This window comes from Macrobrachium rosenbergii, chromosome 55 (assembly GCF_040412425.1).
Source record: "Macrobrachium rosenbergii isolate ZJJX-2024 chromosome 55, ASM4041242v1, whole genome shotgun sequence".
Taxonomy (NCBI): Eukaryota; Metazoa; Arthropoda; class Malacostraca; order Decapoda; family Palaemonidae; genus Macrobrachium; species Macrobrachium rosenbergii.
In genome coordinates this window covers 75,803,070-75,822,430 of record NC_089795.1, presented here as the reverse complement: position 1 = coordinate 75,822,430, position 19,361 = coordinate 75,803,070, and the positions used below count along the sequence as shown (strand labels likewise).

The 19,361-nt window shown below is 36.3% G+C and overlaps 1 protein-coding gene and 1 long non-coding RNA gene across 8 annotated transcripts in view; one reads left to right on the top strand and one right to left on the bottom strand.

Annotated features, from left to right (window-relative positions):
- The window catches only part of LOC136835441 (uncharacterized), a 65,796-nt gene that overhangs the window by 36,101 nt on the left and 10,334 nt on the right, over positions 1-19,361 (top strand). For both annotated transcript variants that reach the window (XR_010852154.1, XR_010852155.1), the window contains exon 3: positions 3,474-3,599. This is a non-coding gene — a long non-coding RNA (uncharacterized lncRNA). The remainder of the gene's footprint in view (positions 1-3,473; positions 3,600-19,361) is intronic.
- Pmp70 (ATP binding cassette subfamily D member Pmp70) overlaps positions 11,395-19,361 on the bottom strand; it is a 59,877-nt gene continuing 51,910 nt past the window's right edge. For all 6 annotated transcript variants that reach the window (XR_010852152.1, XR_010852151.1, XM_067098980.1 and 3 more), the window contains one exon: positions 11,395-17,716. Coding sequence is in view for 4 of the 6 variants with exons in the window: in XM_067098980.1 (XP_066955081.1) it covers positions 17,639-17,716 (78 nt within the window). In the remaining 2 variants the exon portion in view is untranslated. The remainder of the gene's footprint in view (positions 17,717-19,361) is intronic.

Below are 19,361 nucleotides of genomic sequence, written 5' to 3'. Positions count from 1 at the left end.
CTTATGAAAACACTCTGGTAGTTATGGATCCTCATATTTCTTATCCTTCGATTCCTTCCGTCAAGAGGTTTGGTGCAGTTGGTGATACGCATTTGTATTTTGGGAAGACCTTGAGGTCCACACCAGACTGTTACTCAGTTTCATGCCCTGGTAAGCAAGCTTTGAGCAGGAGATAGCACAGGTACTAGTTTTAAAAATCATACTGTAGGCCTACAAGGAGGATTGTGGTTCAAAGTTCATTTATAATTTTTTGCAGTTTCTACCTTGAATGTACAGCCTTTTTTTTTTTTAATCAGCCAGTGGTTTCTTAGTAAGTAAACATTCGAAAGTCAGTTACCCATTTACCCATTATTTCTTCTATAGGCTTATCTGTGTCGGTAAATTTGATACCAAATTTGGTTGTAAAAATTTGCCTAGTTTTAAAAATAATAAGGTAGTGAGCTTATGACAATTGACGTTTTTCTAGTTTTAAAATAATAATGGCCCCTGTCACTCTTAAGACTACGCTATATGCTACCCTCCATAGCAGTGGTCACCACAGTGGAAAACTGGGAGTTTTTGGGTGGAAAAAATACGGAAAGAGTAAAATACAAGGATGTAGCCTATTCTAATATATCCGTTATACATAAATTTGGATTGATATTAATATAAGATTAATTGAAGTTTCTAGCCTAAAGTGACATTGCCAGTGGTGGGCCAGGTGAAGCCACGGTGATCTAGGTTATATTAGATGGGGGTCTAGGTAGCAAAGGTCCCGAGCTAGCTAAAGTCCCAGTATCCTTAGTTAGATTTGGTTGTAATCCAATTATTTGAATTTACAGTGTCCAAGTTAGGTAGGGAAGAATGAATTCCTCCCCCAACCTGGCTAGGTAAGGCCCTGGAGCACTAGGTTAGGTTTGGGGGGGTGGGGGTGTCCAGGGGGCTGAAGCTTCCTGACCAGGTATGGACCTGGCCCAACCCCTAGATTAGGTTAGGTTAGGGGTCTAGGGGAGCAGTCCCTTTGTGCCCAAGGTTAGGTTACAGTAGATGGAGTGTTCAGGGATTGAAACCCTCTGGCTAGGTTAAGAACCTTGGGCCCTAGGTTAAGTTAGGTCGTGGCAGGTCCAGGATGGGTAAAGCCACCTTGGCTAGGTAAGGACTGGACTCCTAGCTTAGGTTAGGTTAAATCCATCCTTTTATTTCACTTGTTTGTTTTTTTCTCCAACCCGAATCCCTGCTTCCCCACAGTGATCTCCCAAATTGAAGGATATAAGAGGTGGTACAATATATCTAATAAAACTACAGTGTTGGAAGAAGTAAAGGGGACGCTGGAGAAAAACCACTCTCCTGGCATCTACAGTTACCTCTTCCAGGTGGTGGTGGTTGAAGACTGGTCATCAGTCCGTCTGTGTTGGATACCTGCAGAGAGAGTGAATAAATGCTTTCAGCAGATCTGAAGAACATATGCTTTCGGGTGCCCATTTATCACATACGAAACAACGTTGTTAACCAGTTCAAAGCCCTTTGTTTTGGATAGGCGGCAGCCCCCTGGTTATTCAAACAATTGTTTACCATGACATTAGGTTGAACCCATTCACAGTTTACAGCTGCTGTGTGGCCTAGATTTTGGCTTGTCTTTGTCTCTTCAGAGGTGTAGTTGCTTAAGAACATGACTGTCTCCTCACCTTTTGTCACAACTTGGGGAACATAATAAACTGGCATTAGTCAGAACCATGCCCATGCAGCAGGCAGTGAACCAGGGTATGCTTACAGAGTCCACTCTTGTAAGCAGGCTCATGGAGGTTTTGGAGCAATTCCTGTCATGACTGACCATCAGTGAATGGTCTCATGTTTGTCAGTTTTTCATAAGTTGTATTTTAACAGATCCCAGATCTTCTTTTCCTGCTAAAGCAACCAGATTTGCTGAACAGCAGCACTAACATGTAGTAATTGTGCCATGCTTTCAAACTTCTCAATTCCAGAGTTCTTTTATCCCTCACATTGCAATACTATCCTAAAACAATTTACCTTGTATTTTAATAATTTGAATATATGTTTATCTATGTATTTATTAATTTATCTTTTTTTCTATTCCAATAACTGATCTTTCTGTATTTCCTGGTATCTTCTGTAACTTCATTTAAATGAACACCATATTCTTTGGAAGTTTGAATTTCAAGTCAGTGGCCCCTTTAGGCTTGCTCCATATGATTAGGTGCTTATCTTCTGAATGATAATAATAATAATAATGACAGGAATAACCCTGAATAAGAATAGTTAAAATGAAAGTACTAGCCAGCTTTGTCAGATAAGACTCTTTCAGCACTCGGCTCTGGAGAAGCTTGTTCCCTACAGGTGATGTCGCATGCTTTCACTCAGCAGCAGCTAAATTGACATTGGTTACCTGAAGCGCTCAGAGGCTTGTATTCCTTAGGTGGATGTCAGCATTTTGGAAATTTGAGCAGAGCTGCCAGCCTTGCAAGTGTTCCATGATCATGCAGTGGGTCACTTAATAGTGTTGATTAGTTAGAACAACTGTGGTAGCTTATGTGTATGTCAAGAAGCAAGGGTATGGTCTCCCTTCATGTCTGTTAGTCAGCAAGGCAGGTGCACGAGTGGGCATAGAACTTTGGCTTACAAAGAGTAACTCTCTCTGCTCTCCCTTTTAAAAGGTGAGGGTGGGTGTTTGGCAGTGGTAGAGCTGTAATCTAAGCCAGTCAATTAATATTGACCAGATTATAATTGCCTTTTGACTTGTGTCACTCTTATGGGGTCACATTTGTGAGAATCCTTTCACTTATCTCTCAGGCACAGGGTCCTATCACCCTGGGACCCTAGTGCCAGACCATTTAGAAGGTTACTTGAGTTTCACTGCTCACTATTGTGATCAGGAACATGACATTTCCTGAAGGAGGTTCAGCTTGCCAGTCAGTCAAGAGACTCTCCCACCTGAGGAGTAAGTCTCATAAATAAAATGTGATGGTTTGTATTCGTATAGAAACAAATCACAGATTTTTCAAATAATTTTTATTTTTCTAAGTATACAGACCAGAGTTTTTATGATAGCCCCACTTTAACCACTCCACTCAGTTCTTGATGATGAAGGAAAAAGTGCTTAATGATGGTAGTTTCTTCATTTACTCACATACCAGCAGTTAACTACATAATACCAGACTTTGACCACAGATTTTCTCACCACTTAAGAATATTCCTACTCAAAAGGCTCTGATTTGTGCATCTATGAAAACAACTAACTTTAAAAAATTTGTTTTTATCTACATGTTAAAACTTTTACATAACAAACTTAGATGTGGGATATGTAACCTAATGTTTTCATGTGTAATACAGTATAGCTTGACTTTGGAGTGCTCAGTAATCTTGACTCAGATTTTACATAAAGTAAATGGCAAACTTTCATATAATAATCAAATATTACAGGAGTGTAAACATTAATTGATGATGATAACTCAGTCAACCAATGATTAATTTTTTAGGCCTTTGGACCAACAAGTGTTCATCGTTCCTGTCCAGCCCCCTCGTCAGCTGATATGATGTAATCACAGCTGGTAGCCACATCTCTTCATCTACCCCTGTGTGCTTAAATCCGCTCAGTATTTTTGGTGAGTCAGCATATTTGATTATTATCTGTCAAAAAGTATTGTGTATTTAATTTTTTATTATTACATTTCGGAGTCTAGATTATGGAGGAAATAATGTTACAGTATATACATTCAGTGGAAGAAGTGGACTAGGACAAGTTGAGGCATATATTTGTGTACCAGTGTCAGACACACACAAATTATTTTTCAGTTATGCTCCATATTTGATTTAACTGTACAGTAATTATTTGGGATGAATCTTACCAGTTGTTGAAGATAGCTTATATCTCTGCGTTGATGGGTGGGTCAGCATTCAAACAAAAGAAGATTGAATGGTTTACCCCAGATGACTCTAGTACACCTGTACTCCAGTAGGTGTATTTTGGGTGTTTTAGCTCTTGTCAGAATTCTCCTTGCCACCATTGCATCATAGGCGCTTGTTGGCATGTATTTCATGATTTTGGCTGTTTGCAGCTTTCCCAGTACTGTACATTTATTTTTCCACTGGAATTAAGGCTAAGAATGCCAGGTTTTGTAGGTATGATAACTGTGCTAGCAGGATGTTGAATTTTGAGATAAATATTGTTTGTGCTGGTTGAGAAAAATGCAGCCGAATGGCAAGCAATTGATCAATATGCATGGAAAATGGCCACATTTACACATTGGTTGCAATACGGTCATATTGCAGTGGTGCCCAAAAATGGCCCGAATGTTAAGGCTAAAGCCTTGGGTGTTTTTTGGGGGTCGAACGGACTTTTCATTCAGACTAAGAAAAATGTGGCGTAATGGCAAACAATTGATCACTATGCATGGAAAATGGCCACATTTGCACAATTGCTTACAATTTTGCCATTTTTCAGGGGTACTGTACCCAAAAATTGGTGTTTTTTAAGGGTCATAGGGACTCTTCCTTCAAACTGAGAAAAATGAGGCCTAGAGGTAAGCAATTCATCACCGTACATGGAAAATGGCCACATTTGCTCAATTGATTGCAATTTTACCTTATAGTAGGGGTGCCCAGAAATGGCCTGAATGGTAAAGATACCCTAGCCTCAGGTACTTTTTGGGGGTCAAACGGAATTTTCCTTCAGACTGAGAAAAATGCAGCCAAATGGCAAGCAATTGAATACTATGCATGGAAAATGGCCACATTTGCACAATTGATTGCAATTCAGCCATTTTGTAGGGATGCCCAAAAATGGCCCAGCGTGTCTTTTGGGGTTCAAAGGAACTTTTCTTTCTCACTGAGAAAAAGTCAGCCTAAATGCAAGCAATTGATCACAATGCATGGAAAATAGCCACATTTGCACAATTGACTGGTATGCAAAAGATCCTGCAAAATCTGAATCAGAAGGTGTAAAAGAGAGGAAATCAAAACTCCCTGTGTGGCTTCTGGCAGCTGCTAAATTAGAAAATTATAATTTCTTTTAAAACCAGAGGATATCTTTAGAAGAAAGTGATTTTCATTAAGTCAGGAGATATTACACTATTTGGAAAGAAGACTGTCCTAATTTGTGCAAAGTTGAAGACACAATCTGTCATGCTCAGTCTTTTAAAAACAGATAAGGAAATGGCTATGGATATCAAGCCCCGCCTTAACTTTAGTTATGGCAGAGGAATGGTATTTAATAGAGATTTGCATGACTTTAAGAGAGAAGAAATTCTAGATATGTGTCCAAAAGACGTCTGAAAGGTACATAAGGTTCCCAAAACATCAATGGTTATATTTAGGTCTTTCTTCTCTAAATCGAGAACGGGATATGCTGTATATCAGGTCCACAGTAATATTCAATGGTATTCTTGTTAATTTTATAAAAAGTTACAAAAGGTTGCAAAAGCTTTCGAACCCTGTCCTGGGTTATATTGATATTTGAAGATCCAGAAATACCTCTATATGTAGACAGTGAAGGGGAAAGAATAGGAGTTAAGCCCTTTAGACAGAAGCCTTTGCAATGTTTCAGTTGTTTCAAATTTGGACACCCGTCTAAAGCCTGTACAAATGATAAAGTATGCAATAACTGTTCTAGAGCTGAGCATGGAGACTGCATGCTTGATGCAAAATGCTTAAATTGTGGTATGGACCATAAACTAGTGAGAGGATATGTCCAAATTTCAAAATTGAAGAAGCAGCCCTTCTAATGCAGAACACATCACTGTTGGGTATGCCAAATGCCTAATGAACACAACACAAAATTATGCCAAAGCATTAAAAGAATAACCTAATTTTCTCCTGCCAACAAATTCACCAACTTCTAAGGCTGAAAGAGGGTCATTCAGGCCTACCAAACAACTGTCTGAAGTAAGGAAACAGCATGCCAAGGAAAGCTCACATCCCCAGAGGGTTTTACCAACACCCCTCAAGGCAGAAACACTACCTTTTTTACAATCTTCCCCTCCCCCCTTAGACAAATCTTCGTACCTCTCTAGGGCAATATCTCTGCCTAACTTAGGAGAGGACAAACATTCTGAGGAGCTACCAGAGGGGGAGGTGTCTAGACCAGGTAGCCCCCCCATCGCTTTCTCCCCAAGGTCATAAAACCAAAATATCCAATATACAGTATTGAAGTCATTTCTTAATTGACAGTGAACCGAATGACTTAAACATCCACAAAGTCAATGCTGATGTTCATTGGTCTTCTAGCCAGATCACTAAAGAATAAAAAAACAGATTAGTGTGAAGCCCAAGATATCAAGGTCAAAATCAAATCCAAAAAATTTATGTAACCCAAAAATTAATAATGAAAAGAATTCTTCCAGAGTCTTTTCCAAAAAATAAATAATTTTCATGTCTAACATCTTACATTGGAATTGTCAAGGTCTGATGGCTCATATGAAGAGCTGAAACTACTCATCCATGAATGCTCTCCTATCACAGTACTGCTTGTCAACAAGAGAGCAAGCTGGACAGCAATACTCCTTGTCCAAGGGAATATGTTAGTTATAGGACTCCTTATGACCAACAAATGGGGAACCGTGGTAGGAGCCTTGTTTATGTTTGCCACAATGTCTGACAAATAGTCTTTACTTTATGCACTCCTCTGCAGGCAGTGGCTGTACAAATCGACATTGGGTGAAGATATACTATTTGCTCTATATACTTCTTTAACCATTCTTATTACTGTATTTGGAGATATGAATGGTAGACACCCATTACAGTATAGGGTGATGTTTTAGCAAATACCAGGGTAATATTATTGCCTCACTCATAGAAAATGAAGACATAATGATCGTCAACACAGGAGAACCTACTTATTTCCATATACAAACAGGCACCTTGTCATGTATTGACCATTTGATAGTGAGTTCTGACTGCATTATGTACTTGAACTGGAGAGTATTGGATGATTGGCATAGTAGCAATCACACACCAATTATAATAAATAGTAGCAATACTCCACCAATTCCTAGCTCCTCTCTGTGGAACCTGGACAAAGCTGACTGGATTAAATTTCAAGAGCTTAGTGGAATTGAAGGGAATGCACATGAATTTCAAAGTACTGATGATGCTGTTGACCTGCTAAATGGAACTCTTCATATAGCGGGTATAAATTCTGTCCCTAAAATTACAGGTTTCTTCAGAAAGTGACCAGTCCCTTGGTGGTCATCAGAACTCCAGGTACTGCACAGGGCTACCAAACAAGCTCTTACTCGATACCGCAGGCACCGTACAGAAGAAAATATGATCATATACAAGAAATCACTAGCACAATTTGCCTTGCAACAAAAGCAGCAAGATGTCAATCTTGGTCATCCTTTGTGTCCTTATTTAACAGAACGCTGCCCTCAGCTGTATGGAGAAAAGTCCAGAAGACAACAGGAAAATTCACACCAAGTCCACCCCTAGTTCTCAAAGTGAATGGTCAGTTCATGACTGGTGCGGTAGAGGTAAGTAATGCTCTGGCAGAGCACTTTGCCGGTGTATCACAAAAGTCAGAAGCTGCTCCTGGTTTTCATTATAGAAATCGAGAAGAACAGAAACCCCTTGACTTTACAGCAAATAAAGATGAGTCATATAATAAGCCTTTTAATGAAAAGGAGTTTGATTCAGCTCTAGCTTTTTGTAATGATGCAGCCCCAGAGCCTGGTGACATTGCTTATGTTATGATAAGGTATGTATCAATAAACACAAAGCTTTTTATATTAAGTATTATAAACAGGCTATGGCATGACACTAGTTACCCAGCTGTATAGGAACTAGCAATTATTTTAGGCTTTATAAAGTCTGATAAGGAGAAGTTTTTACCAACATGCTACTGACCAACTGCACTAACTTCTTGTCTGTGCAAGATGACAGAAAAGATGGTCAATGCAAGGCTTGTCTAGATTTTGGGAAAAAAGGGCATTTTATCACCTGTACAGCGTGAATTTCGAAAATTGCACTCAACAACAGACGCCCTAGTCCGTCTTGAGTCATATATTTGTGAGTCATTTGCATCCAAGCAGCATCATGTGATAGCATTCTTTGACCTTGAAAAGGAATATGAAACTGCTTGGAATGTGGAATTCTTGAATTTATTCATGAATGCTGATTAAGAGGGGAGTTGCCATTATTCCTGAGAGCATTTTTAACACACGGACACTTTCAGGTAAGAGTAGGTAATACTCTGTCTGAAAGAAAATGCCAAGTAGAAGGAATCCCTCAAGGTAGCGTTCCCAGCGTTACTCTGCCTTGGCAATAAATGGCATCTCTGCAATTATTCCTCATGATGTCCTTCATACAATTTTTGTGGATGATATTTTTTATCATTTTCCAGAGCAAGAATGTCCACAATTGAAAGAAAACTTCAGTTAACTGATTGAATAACCAAATGGGCAGATTTGAATGGCTTCAAGTTCTCAAACAGCAAAACTGTTGCTGTTCATTTCTGCCACATTCGTGGACTATGTCCAGATCCTGATGTATATCTTAAAGGACAAAGAATCCCATGTGTAGAAGAAATCCAATTTTTGGGCTTAGTTTTTGACTGAAGGTTGACATGGGCTTCACATCTTGAGATGCTGAAAGCTAAATGCCTAGAAATTTTAAATATCTTTAAAGTCCTAGCACACACATCCTGGGGAGCTGATCACATAACACTTCTTAGATTGTTATATGAATGTGAAATATATTCTTTGGCCCCCCAGTTGTTTAAGAATTTTAGACTCTGTGCACCATACTGGCATTAAACTAGCCACAGGTATTTTTAAAACTTCACCTATTTCAAGTCTGCTTGTTGATGCTGGAGAACTGCCTCTGGAACTGTATCATCAGTCTTCCGTCATCAGATGCTGGTATACAGTAGGTTGCAGAGACTTTTGGGTTCTCTTGCATCTCAAACAGTGCATAAAGAATTTCTTTGGCTACTATGAGACTCATCCTAAATCAGTACAACCTTACAGATATAGAGTAAAACAACTGTTGAATAGCCTGAATCTGACCAGTAGTGGAGTGATTCCCTTTACGAATCCAACAACCCCTTCCTGGAAGTTGTAGTCTCTTTCTGTCATTATTTTACAGATTTTAACAGAAATATGGCAAGAGAAATTCGATCCATTTTCTTAGAACATTCAGAATGTCATCAAAATAGTAATTTTATATTCACAGATGGCTCCAAATCCAGTGCTGGCATTGGATTTGGAGTACATTCTAATGGTTATAATTTTAGGGGTGCACTTCCTCTAGAGGCAACAAATTTTACAACTGAGCTGTATGGGATTTTAACTGCTGTTGAAAAAATAGCGCAGAGGTATCAAGAGTGAAATTTTGCTGGGTTCTCCTTGTGATATTTGGCAACAGTGTTGGGACTCTTTAGACCAGGGTAAGATGAGAGAGATTGAAAGTGTCATATCTCCTTGGAAGTGTAACTTTATGCCCTGAAGATGGGGAAACTGCCCTCTTGTCATCTTCGCATTGGCCATACTTGTTTAATGCATGAGATTTTAATGACGGGCAGGCCTTGCCCATACTGTGAGAATTGCTTAGTCCTCTTGACTGTAAAGCATTTGCTGGTTGAATGCCCCAGTCTTGGGGATTTAAGAGTTTGATACCTCTCTGAAGCTTGGGTTGGGGATGGCAGGTACATCCTTCCCAAGATCCTTGGAGAGGATGTGATGTATGATGCTAGTGGCATTTTTAAATATATTTTAGAAGCTGGAGTTTTACATAAGATATAATTTTATTTCCTACAAGTTTTAATTATACAGTATCTATTATAGTAAACTACACTATGTAGTCTTGTAATTGACATTGGCGTCAATGACCATAGAAGTCACGACACCTGATAACTTGATTTTCATTCATTCAACAAAATTTAGATTATGCATATATGTAAGTATATTGATAATAAATTTGAACAAATATGATTAATACATATATATTTTTAGACATTTTTATATGAAATTTTTTTTAACATTTTTAGTTTTTTATTTAAATTTATTATGGCTTCAATAACCGAGATGTTGTGATGCCAGTTTTAATAGACGTCATCAGTCAATCAATCTTGTTATTCCAGATGGTCCTAGGGCTTTCCATTTTTCTTCTTGAAGGCCTTTTTAAACTTCTTATATTCTCTATTGCTCCCTTTATAATTTCAAGACCAAGTTCATATCATTCCATTAGCTTTTCATGTGTAATTTCTCCATTTATATCTTCATATTTTTTTGTCCCTTACACATATATCCTGCTCCAGCCAGAGCTTGAAGGCACTTTTTCCTTGCATTTGATGTTTAATAAATTATAATTTTCACCACGATATCTCTCTTTCTGTGTCTGTCTATCCCCTCCTTGATGTCATACTGTTTACTGCCGCCTTTGGCTTTTATACAATACTGTATCTTGATACTGTACTGCATTTTGACCTTGTTTCACACTATTATCCTTTTGACTTTTTCATCTTTCCTATCCCCCTACTAACAAAACAAGCTTACAGCAGTTGCTTTTTTGAGCAATTCTTTTTTCATGCTACAGTATATGTAATTACCATAGTAATTCAATCTTGTTTCAGCTTTTCCAATTGGATATCATTAGCTTTTCTTTTGATTTCTTTAGGATTTTGCTTGGCACTGAAAATCCTTGATGTTGGCAGTATTTCATTACCACTGTACTATCTTCCAATTAATTTCTCTCGGGATATACTTTCCCTTCATGCCATCAAAGCTAACTTTGTTTTGCCATTTAGGTTTACTCGTACCATTATCCCCTCTGTAGCACTTGTCATTGCACTGAATGACTTTTCCTAAAATTTTTACATTTTGTTTTCCTGAATTTGAGAAATAAATTGAAAACATATTCCTTTCTTCCTAAAATAATCTTAATCTAAATTGTTTCTCATTTATGTGCCAAACTTTTGTCACATCTGCTACAGCCGTTCATCTTTAACCTGTATGCCTACTCCATTTTGTCTTGTTTCACTCCTTTCCTCCAAAATTTACATTTCTCTATTTCACTAATAAGTATTTTTGTGTCATCATATATAGTGCCTTGTGAACACAACCAATGTCAATGTTTTTATTTTTCCTAGTTGATATACAGTATTCATCACTTCCTCCACCTTTTTCCACTGTTCCCCCCCCACCCTCCATTTATAGTGCTTATTTTATTGAAATTGCTCAGTCTCTACCTTCCCCTGGGATTCTTTGCATCATCTTCCTACTTAAGACTGCTGGGTATAGGAGGCCATTTCTTCTTGTAAACAAAATGTTTAATATTGGAAGTGTTTTTAACATTTTAAATTTTGATACGTCATCTAACTCAGAACCTGAACCCATCAAAATTTGTCTGAACTTGGGACTGGCTTTTGATGGGTCCTGATCTCCTTTTAAAGATTAATTGAACAACTTTGGTTTAATTAGAATTTAATGTTAATTTTAACAAGGTCAAATTATGATAAAACTGGTTATAACATATCTAGATAGTTTTAATACAATGAGGGATGATTTCTGTATGAAAATTACAACTTTCTCTATTATAATTACAAAAACCAGGTCATACTTTTGAGCTGAAGTTCTTTGGGCATAACTCTTATTCCAGGAAATTTTGTAGTTTTCTCTTAGTACAGTACTCTTTTTCTAATCTCTCTAGGTTTGCAAAATTAATTTCTCTTCATTACGAGTCTGAAGGTAGTATCTGCATCAAAAGACATGAAAAAAGATCCAATGATGCAATCACTCAAGCATAAAGTTTCTGGAAAGAGTGCTTGGTATTGTGCAATTGACATTAAGTAGATAATCAGACCACAGTTAATTATTACACACACTGCACAAAGAAATTTCCATTGGTATCCTACTTCGGTCACATTTACCAAATTACATAAATATCACATACTACTAAATAAAATATAAAATTGAAACAGCATACAGCAATGGCAACAAAATTTCTTGGTATGGCTCTATTTAGATCCCCTAGTATGACTGAAAACAACAATCGTTTTACAGTATATTGTGGTCTGTTTCATTGTTAAATTATAATTCATAAATTTTTACCAAGAGTTTCCAAAAAAATAACAGTATTGGTTAAGAAAAAAATTAGCATTCACTGGAATAAAACAAAGCAGCCTATATAAAAAGGCTTGAACAATGTTTGCAAATGCAAACTCATTTCATTTAAATGCAGAATGTCAAGTGTGCTTCAAAAACTATAAAGTAAGTTATATCTAATCCAGATAAATTGAATATCAATGATCATCATCATATCACAAGTATTATCCAGCACTATGAACAAGTGCCCTAACTTTGTGCAGTATATTTCAGTACCTACTGCAAAGACAGACCCCAAGCAAATAAGAGAAAATTGCTACTCCTTTCAGTATGACAGGAAAAGAATGATGTGGGCCATTTCAGTCTTCATGAAGTTTGGAAGAATCAACCAAAATTAATTTCTAGCAAGCGTGAATCAGAAATCAAGTAGAGTATGGTCATGTAGTTTGGGTAGATTCATTCATCTCTTCCTTGCATGTACTTTAATATACTTGAAATTATGTTAATAATAGGCAGTGTTTATACACCGGAAAGCATTGTATAAGGTTAAATATTAAATTATGACATACATATACAGAGAATTGGAAATAAGCTCAATGCACTAACCATATCTTTTAGGTAGTCCTCAGAACATTTCTGACACGTCAGATAAAAAAAAAAAACTATAGAACTATAGCTAAGAATAATCACTTTTAGTCCATCTTTCTGAAACTTATTCAGTAAAGTAATTAAACCTGACCAACAAGTCACACTTCCAGTCTCTCATATGACTGACAAAGAATTTTTCATATATGATGGGTGAAAGGTTTAGCAAGATACAGTGAAAGAAGTTGGATAGCTAAATAGGAAAAGACAGATGACAATTGAGTAGGGCTAAAGGGTAATGCCCCTATAGCACTTCTTACAGTACACCGTGCAAGGCTCAGTGTTTTGACAAATTACTGAAATTCATTTTGCCATTTTTACATCATGTTGTGATGCAAAACAAACATGTCATAGATGGTAAGTTTGATTATCATATATGCTGTTTCCCTGGTTTCTTGTGGTGGTCTAAAAGTTTAAGTTTTTAACTGAGGCAAACCAACTACACAAACAGTGAACAGATTAATACCTTATAACATTTAAATCAAGATTGATCAAAAGCACAATGCTACATCAGCAAACTTCTCTGTCAGGTTAAGATAAACTTGTAGTGGTAAGTGTGATTTAGTTTTGTAGATATAGTGCTGTATCATTTCTTTTAACAAGTCAGATTGCTTCTTTGACCACTGACTTCCACCTCTGTAGTGCTCCTTGTACCAGGAAATGACTACAATTAAGGAAAGGTTGCCCTTGATTCATTCTTTTCACTCATCCACTGTACAGTAATTCTCTTCCCACTAAACTGATTGTAAGAGGTCAAACTTAACTGCCTTTTTATAGAAAAAATGATGAAATTAACTAAGCAAATACCAAAGCACAACCTTTCAGATTCACCCAATCTCTCACTACCATACTTGTTATGCAAGTTAACAAGGGGGCAAAACACAACTTCCAATAATTCTTTAAACTTGACAAGCAGGCCAAAATAATGGGGTAGAACCCAAAAAATTTAGAGCAAGAAGTACCAAGCCTAGTAAATGGGCGAGAATACTTGGACATTGTAAAACTACTTGACAAGCATGGTTGTGGGATGTGTTGTCTGGTTAACCTGCTTAATAAATAACTGATGGCAATTATTTAACAGGTGTACCATCATCCAATCTAGTTTCTAATAGTAGATACCAGTCTTAAAGGAGTCATGATGTGTTTTTATGCCAACATAAAACAGTGGCATGCCCTTTATATAAATACAATAATTACTTTAAAAAGAATAAATTACACATTATTATGACTTGAAATTCCTAGACATATAGTTCAGTGCCAACAATTACAAGGTTTGACAACATGGAAGAATGATTAATTGGCTAGACAAAAGCAATACTCGGGTTTTCCACAGAACCTGAAGAAAATTTTTGAAAAAGTGTACAAGAGAGCCTGTTTAAACCATAAGTTAGTCAGTCATCAAGCAATAAATACAAAATACTCCTTAATGTGTAACACCAGGAAAAATTTCCGAGAAAGAAAATATTAATTTTACTGAATAAATTCACCACAATAAGAGAGACCAAGATAACTTTAAAAAAAAAAACTTGAGCAAATGACATCTGAAGTAATTTTATTTCCCTTACAGTAAGGGTTATGCTACTTTGTTGCAATTAATGAGAACTAACTTATCAGAAATTTTATTTACTTGTATTTCAGTATCTTTGGGAAACATTGTTATAGTTCAGGGATGTTTTTATTCTAAGAATCTAGCTGTGTTTCTGCATATGCATCATCTATTCCAACTCTGTAGGTATTATTAACTGACTTTGAATCTTTCCACAACAGCCATTATTTCTCACTTAACCTGCAGGTGGTCTTTCTCTTGATTAGTACCAAGAACTCTCTGTCCCTCGGCCAAATTGGCGTGACTGATATAAATCTGAGGTATGCATATTTCTCATAAAAATGCAAATGTTTCTGTTTTCAAAGCTAAATTCTGTAATATGATCACAAGAGGAATTTGTAATTTTCAGCTCTTAGAGGTCGTAAATTATTGCCTTCAAACTGTTTTGTTAGAGATTAGGTTTTTGTGCTGAAAGTTATATGAAGCACCACAAGTGACAAAAGTTGGATGCCTGCTCACATTGGCAGATAAAGCTGCAACTATTAAATATAACGAGATAAATTTCAACTAATGCCAGTGGCTTTTTACCGTCAAAATCCCCCCATCTATGTTAAATTGTGACTTTAAAAAAGCTGCATTGAAGTAATTGTATGTAATCTTCAAACTGGTCACTCAGTTGACCTGTATATTTGATGACTGAACCATATGAACTAATCCTGTTATGCAAACCAACATAAGCAGTGTCTAATATGAGGTTATGAAAACAAGTTCCTTGGGAAAACTTGCTCATAATCTCCATTTTCATTTTATCCAATGTTGCTCATAATCTCCATTTTCATTTTATCCAATGTCTAAATTTACTAAACTAATTTATTAAATGAAAACTAATTAATGTACTGAAAACAGACCACTTGGGCCAACCTAATGAGAGTTACAAATGATGACTTGATGGTCTAGTTAAACAACAGTTTGTGAACTCCACTACCCATTATTAGCCTTATTCCATGTGAAGGTATACAAGTTCCACAGACTTGAATGGAAAGAGGAAAGGTTCCAACATGCACGCATGGTCTGCAGTCCACCATCTGTTATTAGCCAGTTCTCTTCTTCTGTAACTTCTGCCAAACTGCCATAATACCCACTCTTTGTGTAACTTCTAAGAGTCTGGATGTATACAGTACTGCATTTCCTGAGCTTGACAGAGTTCTTGATTTTGTGCCTTTCATCCTTTATGTTATTTCCAGTTGTTCACTTGTGTATCCGTCCTTCCTTTAGTGTTCAAAGGTTCGGTGAGTTTCTCTTGTGACTTCTCAAATCTGTGTAACTGAGATCTGGTTACATGGAATAAGGCTAATTATAATTCATAAAGTAAATCATATATTTAATAACTATCATAAATTTATAAAATAGTTTTATTAGCATTTTACATAAAAATGTGAACAAATCTGAAACTTGATGCCTGTAATGAAAACAAAATATTTCTCTTTCACAAGGGACCACTCTTTTAAAAACTACCATACTGTTTAATATATGATTAAATAAACACATAATACAAAATATACGAAAACAATGATGTACGTCCTATAGTGACGCATGACAACCTCTAAAGCCATTAATGCCTCCTATTAATGAAGTAAATAAGTAAACTATCAGACTTGAAAAGTTGCAAAATTTGTAATTTGTAACACGAAGCAATAACAAATCTTCAGAGAGTGGCAATAAAATGTTTGTGTTCCTAGAGTAGCCATGATATGTTTGTTTTGCAAAAAAATTTCTAAAATGAGAAATGCTAAGAATGTAATCCCGTAGAAGAAATTATACTGATAAACAACAAAAGTATGGAATAGACATATCAGCCATTCTTGAAGAAAACCATGAATAAAAGTAGTTCCTCTCAAAACCTGTATGCAACTAAGCCAACTGTATGAGCTAGAAACTAATAGCCTTTTAAAAATGCTACTCTTACAATAATAAATAGTAATAAAAAGCAGTTAAGAATCTGTGAAAATAGACCTATATCAAACACTTATATTTTCCCCAGAAACATAATTTCGTGAGTAATGTGCTTTTATACTTGGAAACGCCAAATTAAACTGCTGAAGTGTTCATGTGTGCTTTCAACTTGAAATTATGAAAAAATTATACGTATGCATATCAAGCACTGGAATCATTTAGACAAGACTGTGATTTAATCTACAATAGTCCAAAAGATGACTGAAAAACCATAAAACTTGCTAGAAAAATAAGTAATGATGTTCAGTTCCTACAGTGTTACACTTAAAATGAACAGCTACTGTTCTAGAAAAATAATAAGTAATGATGTTCCATTCCTACAGTGTTACACTTAAAATGAACAGCTACTGGGCTAGAAAAATAAGTAATGATGTTCCGTTCCTACAGTGTTACACTTAAAATGAACAGCTACCGGGCATCCAAGTACAAGGAAAAAATGAAAAGCCTATGTAGGTTAAATCATCTAGTTATAAATCTAATAACTAAACACACTAACCTCTGTATAATGAGGTCGTGCTTTGGTTTCTAGAGCTATAGAAGAGCTTGTGCCATTTCATAACTTAAAGCAACATCTGATTTACATGGTGCATATATTCATCCAACTGGCACAAAATTACCTCAAAATCACAACATATAGTTCCGTTTTACACTGTAGCTGTCATGTACACCAAGTACAAAACATTGTTAAACTCGCCAATAAAAATGAGTGCTAGAAAATAAAAAACTGCTCATAAGATTTATATATCCATAACCTTTGGAAGTTTACATGCAAAATATTAAATATTAACCAAATAAAATTATGCTATACTAGTTTTTCACCAGTGCTACAAACATATACTGTATTAACCCAATATAAATAAACAAGTTTTTCACCAGTTCTACAAACATACATTTTCCTAACCTGTAATGTACAATTTCTTAACTGCTTGAAAACTGCATGATCTTAAAATTTAAACATGTTACTTATGACAATATGAGTTTTACATACATCGAATACCAGAAAATAAATAAAATGCTTTCCTGATAAAACCAGAAACGGGTACTAAAATACAATAAACGGTTGAAACCCATAAATACCAATCTGACAATTTTCATTTTTATAATTTTTATAAGTTTATTAACAAAGTGTGAATAAATAACTCAACACAACTAATATTTACAAAATTTTCAAATTTTGGGATAAAATATTAAAAAATTATATCACAGCTTTAGAAAACAACTCTACTAAAAACAGCACAATTTTTACAAGGTTGTTTGTTCTTAAGCAATAATTATGACAGTACAAATATGTTGATAATGTGTAGCCAACAATTATCAACAACCACATTCCTGTTCATAAAAAAAATAATGTACCTCTATTAACAATTTTTTTTAAAACAGTCTGCTATGAACTCCAATGACTTCAAGATCCAAATTCCAGAGTATCTGCTTGAATGGGCTTGAATTCAAATGATCCTCTACCATCCATCTGCAGGTAATACTGTGGAAATTAATAAAATGGGTTAAAAGTTGTAGTAGCATTTTGATTCTATCCATTAAGGGATACTTTCTTATACAGACCACCTCCACTTGAGTTTAAAAAAAAAATTAATGGAATAATCCAGTAAGTAATCTATCTAGACTTGCTGGAGGCTGAAATATCAGCCTATTTAAACCCGTATCCAAGGGTTTTTGTTTCTAAAGTAACTCTGTTCTTCACATAAAAATTCAATCTTTCATGTCTGTGCTTCTGCAAGTACACTTCAATTTTGATATAAATACAGTATATAGCATGTGTTGCTTCCATGCTAATTGCCATCTATTTCTGCAATGCTACCCTTTTTCTTTTGTTTGAGTGAATCTGTAATCAAATTATTGCCACATATGCGATATAAAAATAATTTTTGTCCTTCAAATACTATGATCACTGAATGACTCTGACTTGAGCTAAATATTGTCAAAACAAATTTTTGAATCATTCTGTATTTCTCCTAGTTATACAAATCAGAACCTTTTATATATGAAGTATCCTTTAGTGCGAGTTGGAACGGTTGTTGAAACTTGGTAACAAGGTAGTTAAAATAGTGATGGCGGAAGGGTGGGTGGCCCCTCGGCTGCCTCACACTTGCCCTGTCATTCTTTTCTTCGGGTATAAGGACAAAGCAGAGTGGGTGAACTGGGTACAGCTTTCATATGAAAGGCTCTAGTTTGTAAATTTAGGAAAATATAAACTGCTTAAAAAATTTGTCATTTGTTCCTACAGTGATACAACCATTACCTTTCACGTAAGGAGACTTGCCCCTTAGGAGGGGGAAGCAGTACCTGCCGAAGAAAAAAGGAGTTTAATTCACCCTGGAAATACCATGTTCCTGGTTGCTTGTGCAAGCAAGGGATTCAATGACCCCTGGAACCTCTTACCAGTCTAATGAAAAGACCAGAATGATAGGATCCTGGGCCTAAGATCCACAAAAAATCAGAGAGAATATCATTTTTGGAGAGTCATGACATCTCCCATAGTAGTCAAGTCAGTAGACAGCTTTCTCTCTGGCTATTGATAAATAATGGGTTTAGAGAATAGCTCTACCATGTCCTTCCTCCCTCTTGTTAAATAAAAAAAGGGTAAAGGACAGCATATTCTAAGCTACTTGGAACAGGTGCTTGTGTACTTCCCTGAATCTCATTGGATTACAGTATGTACTTCACTCCCTAGGCACTCAGGAAGAGAAAGGTGAGATAACCATTTTCATTCCTCATTCACTCCTCTTACAAAGATGTATCAAGCTTATGTACTCAAAGGGGACATGAGGTACCTGGTTGGGACCTGGTAACTATACAACTTGAGGAGCCACTACTGGTCCCTAGAAGAACATGTCCAGGGACGTGTGGTTGACAGCCATCAAGTAGAATGAGGTAAGGGTAATCTAGCTATGCCAGACATCTGGCCCCCATTAACTAAAACAAAGAAAAGTTCTTTTGAAAGGTGAGAGTCCTGAGCCCATAACTTCATAGGCTTCGAGTGTGAAGAGATCCCAGACTCCAGGAAAGAATCACTGGCATGCTCAATAATGTCATGAAGCCAGATGGAAAGGTTGTGCCTAGAAACTCTCAAACCTCTCATCTGTTCTGGACAAGAGGGGGGACCTAAG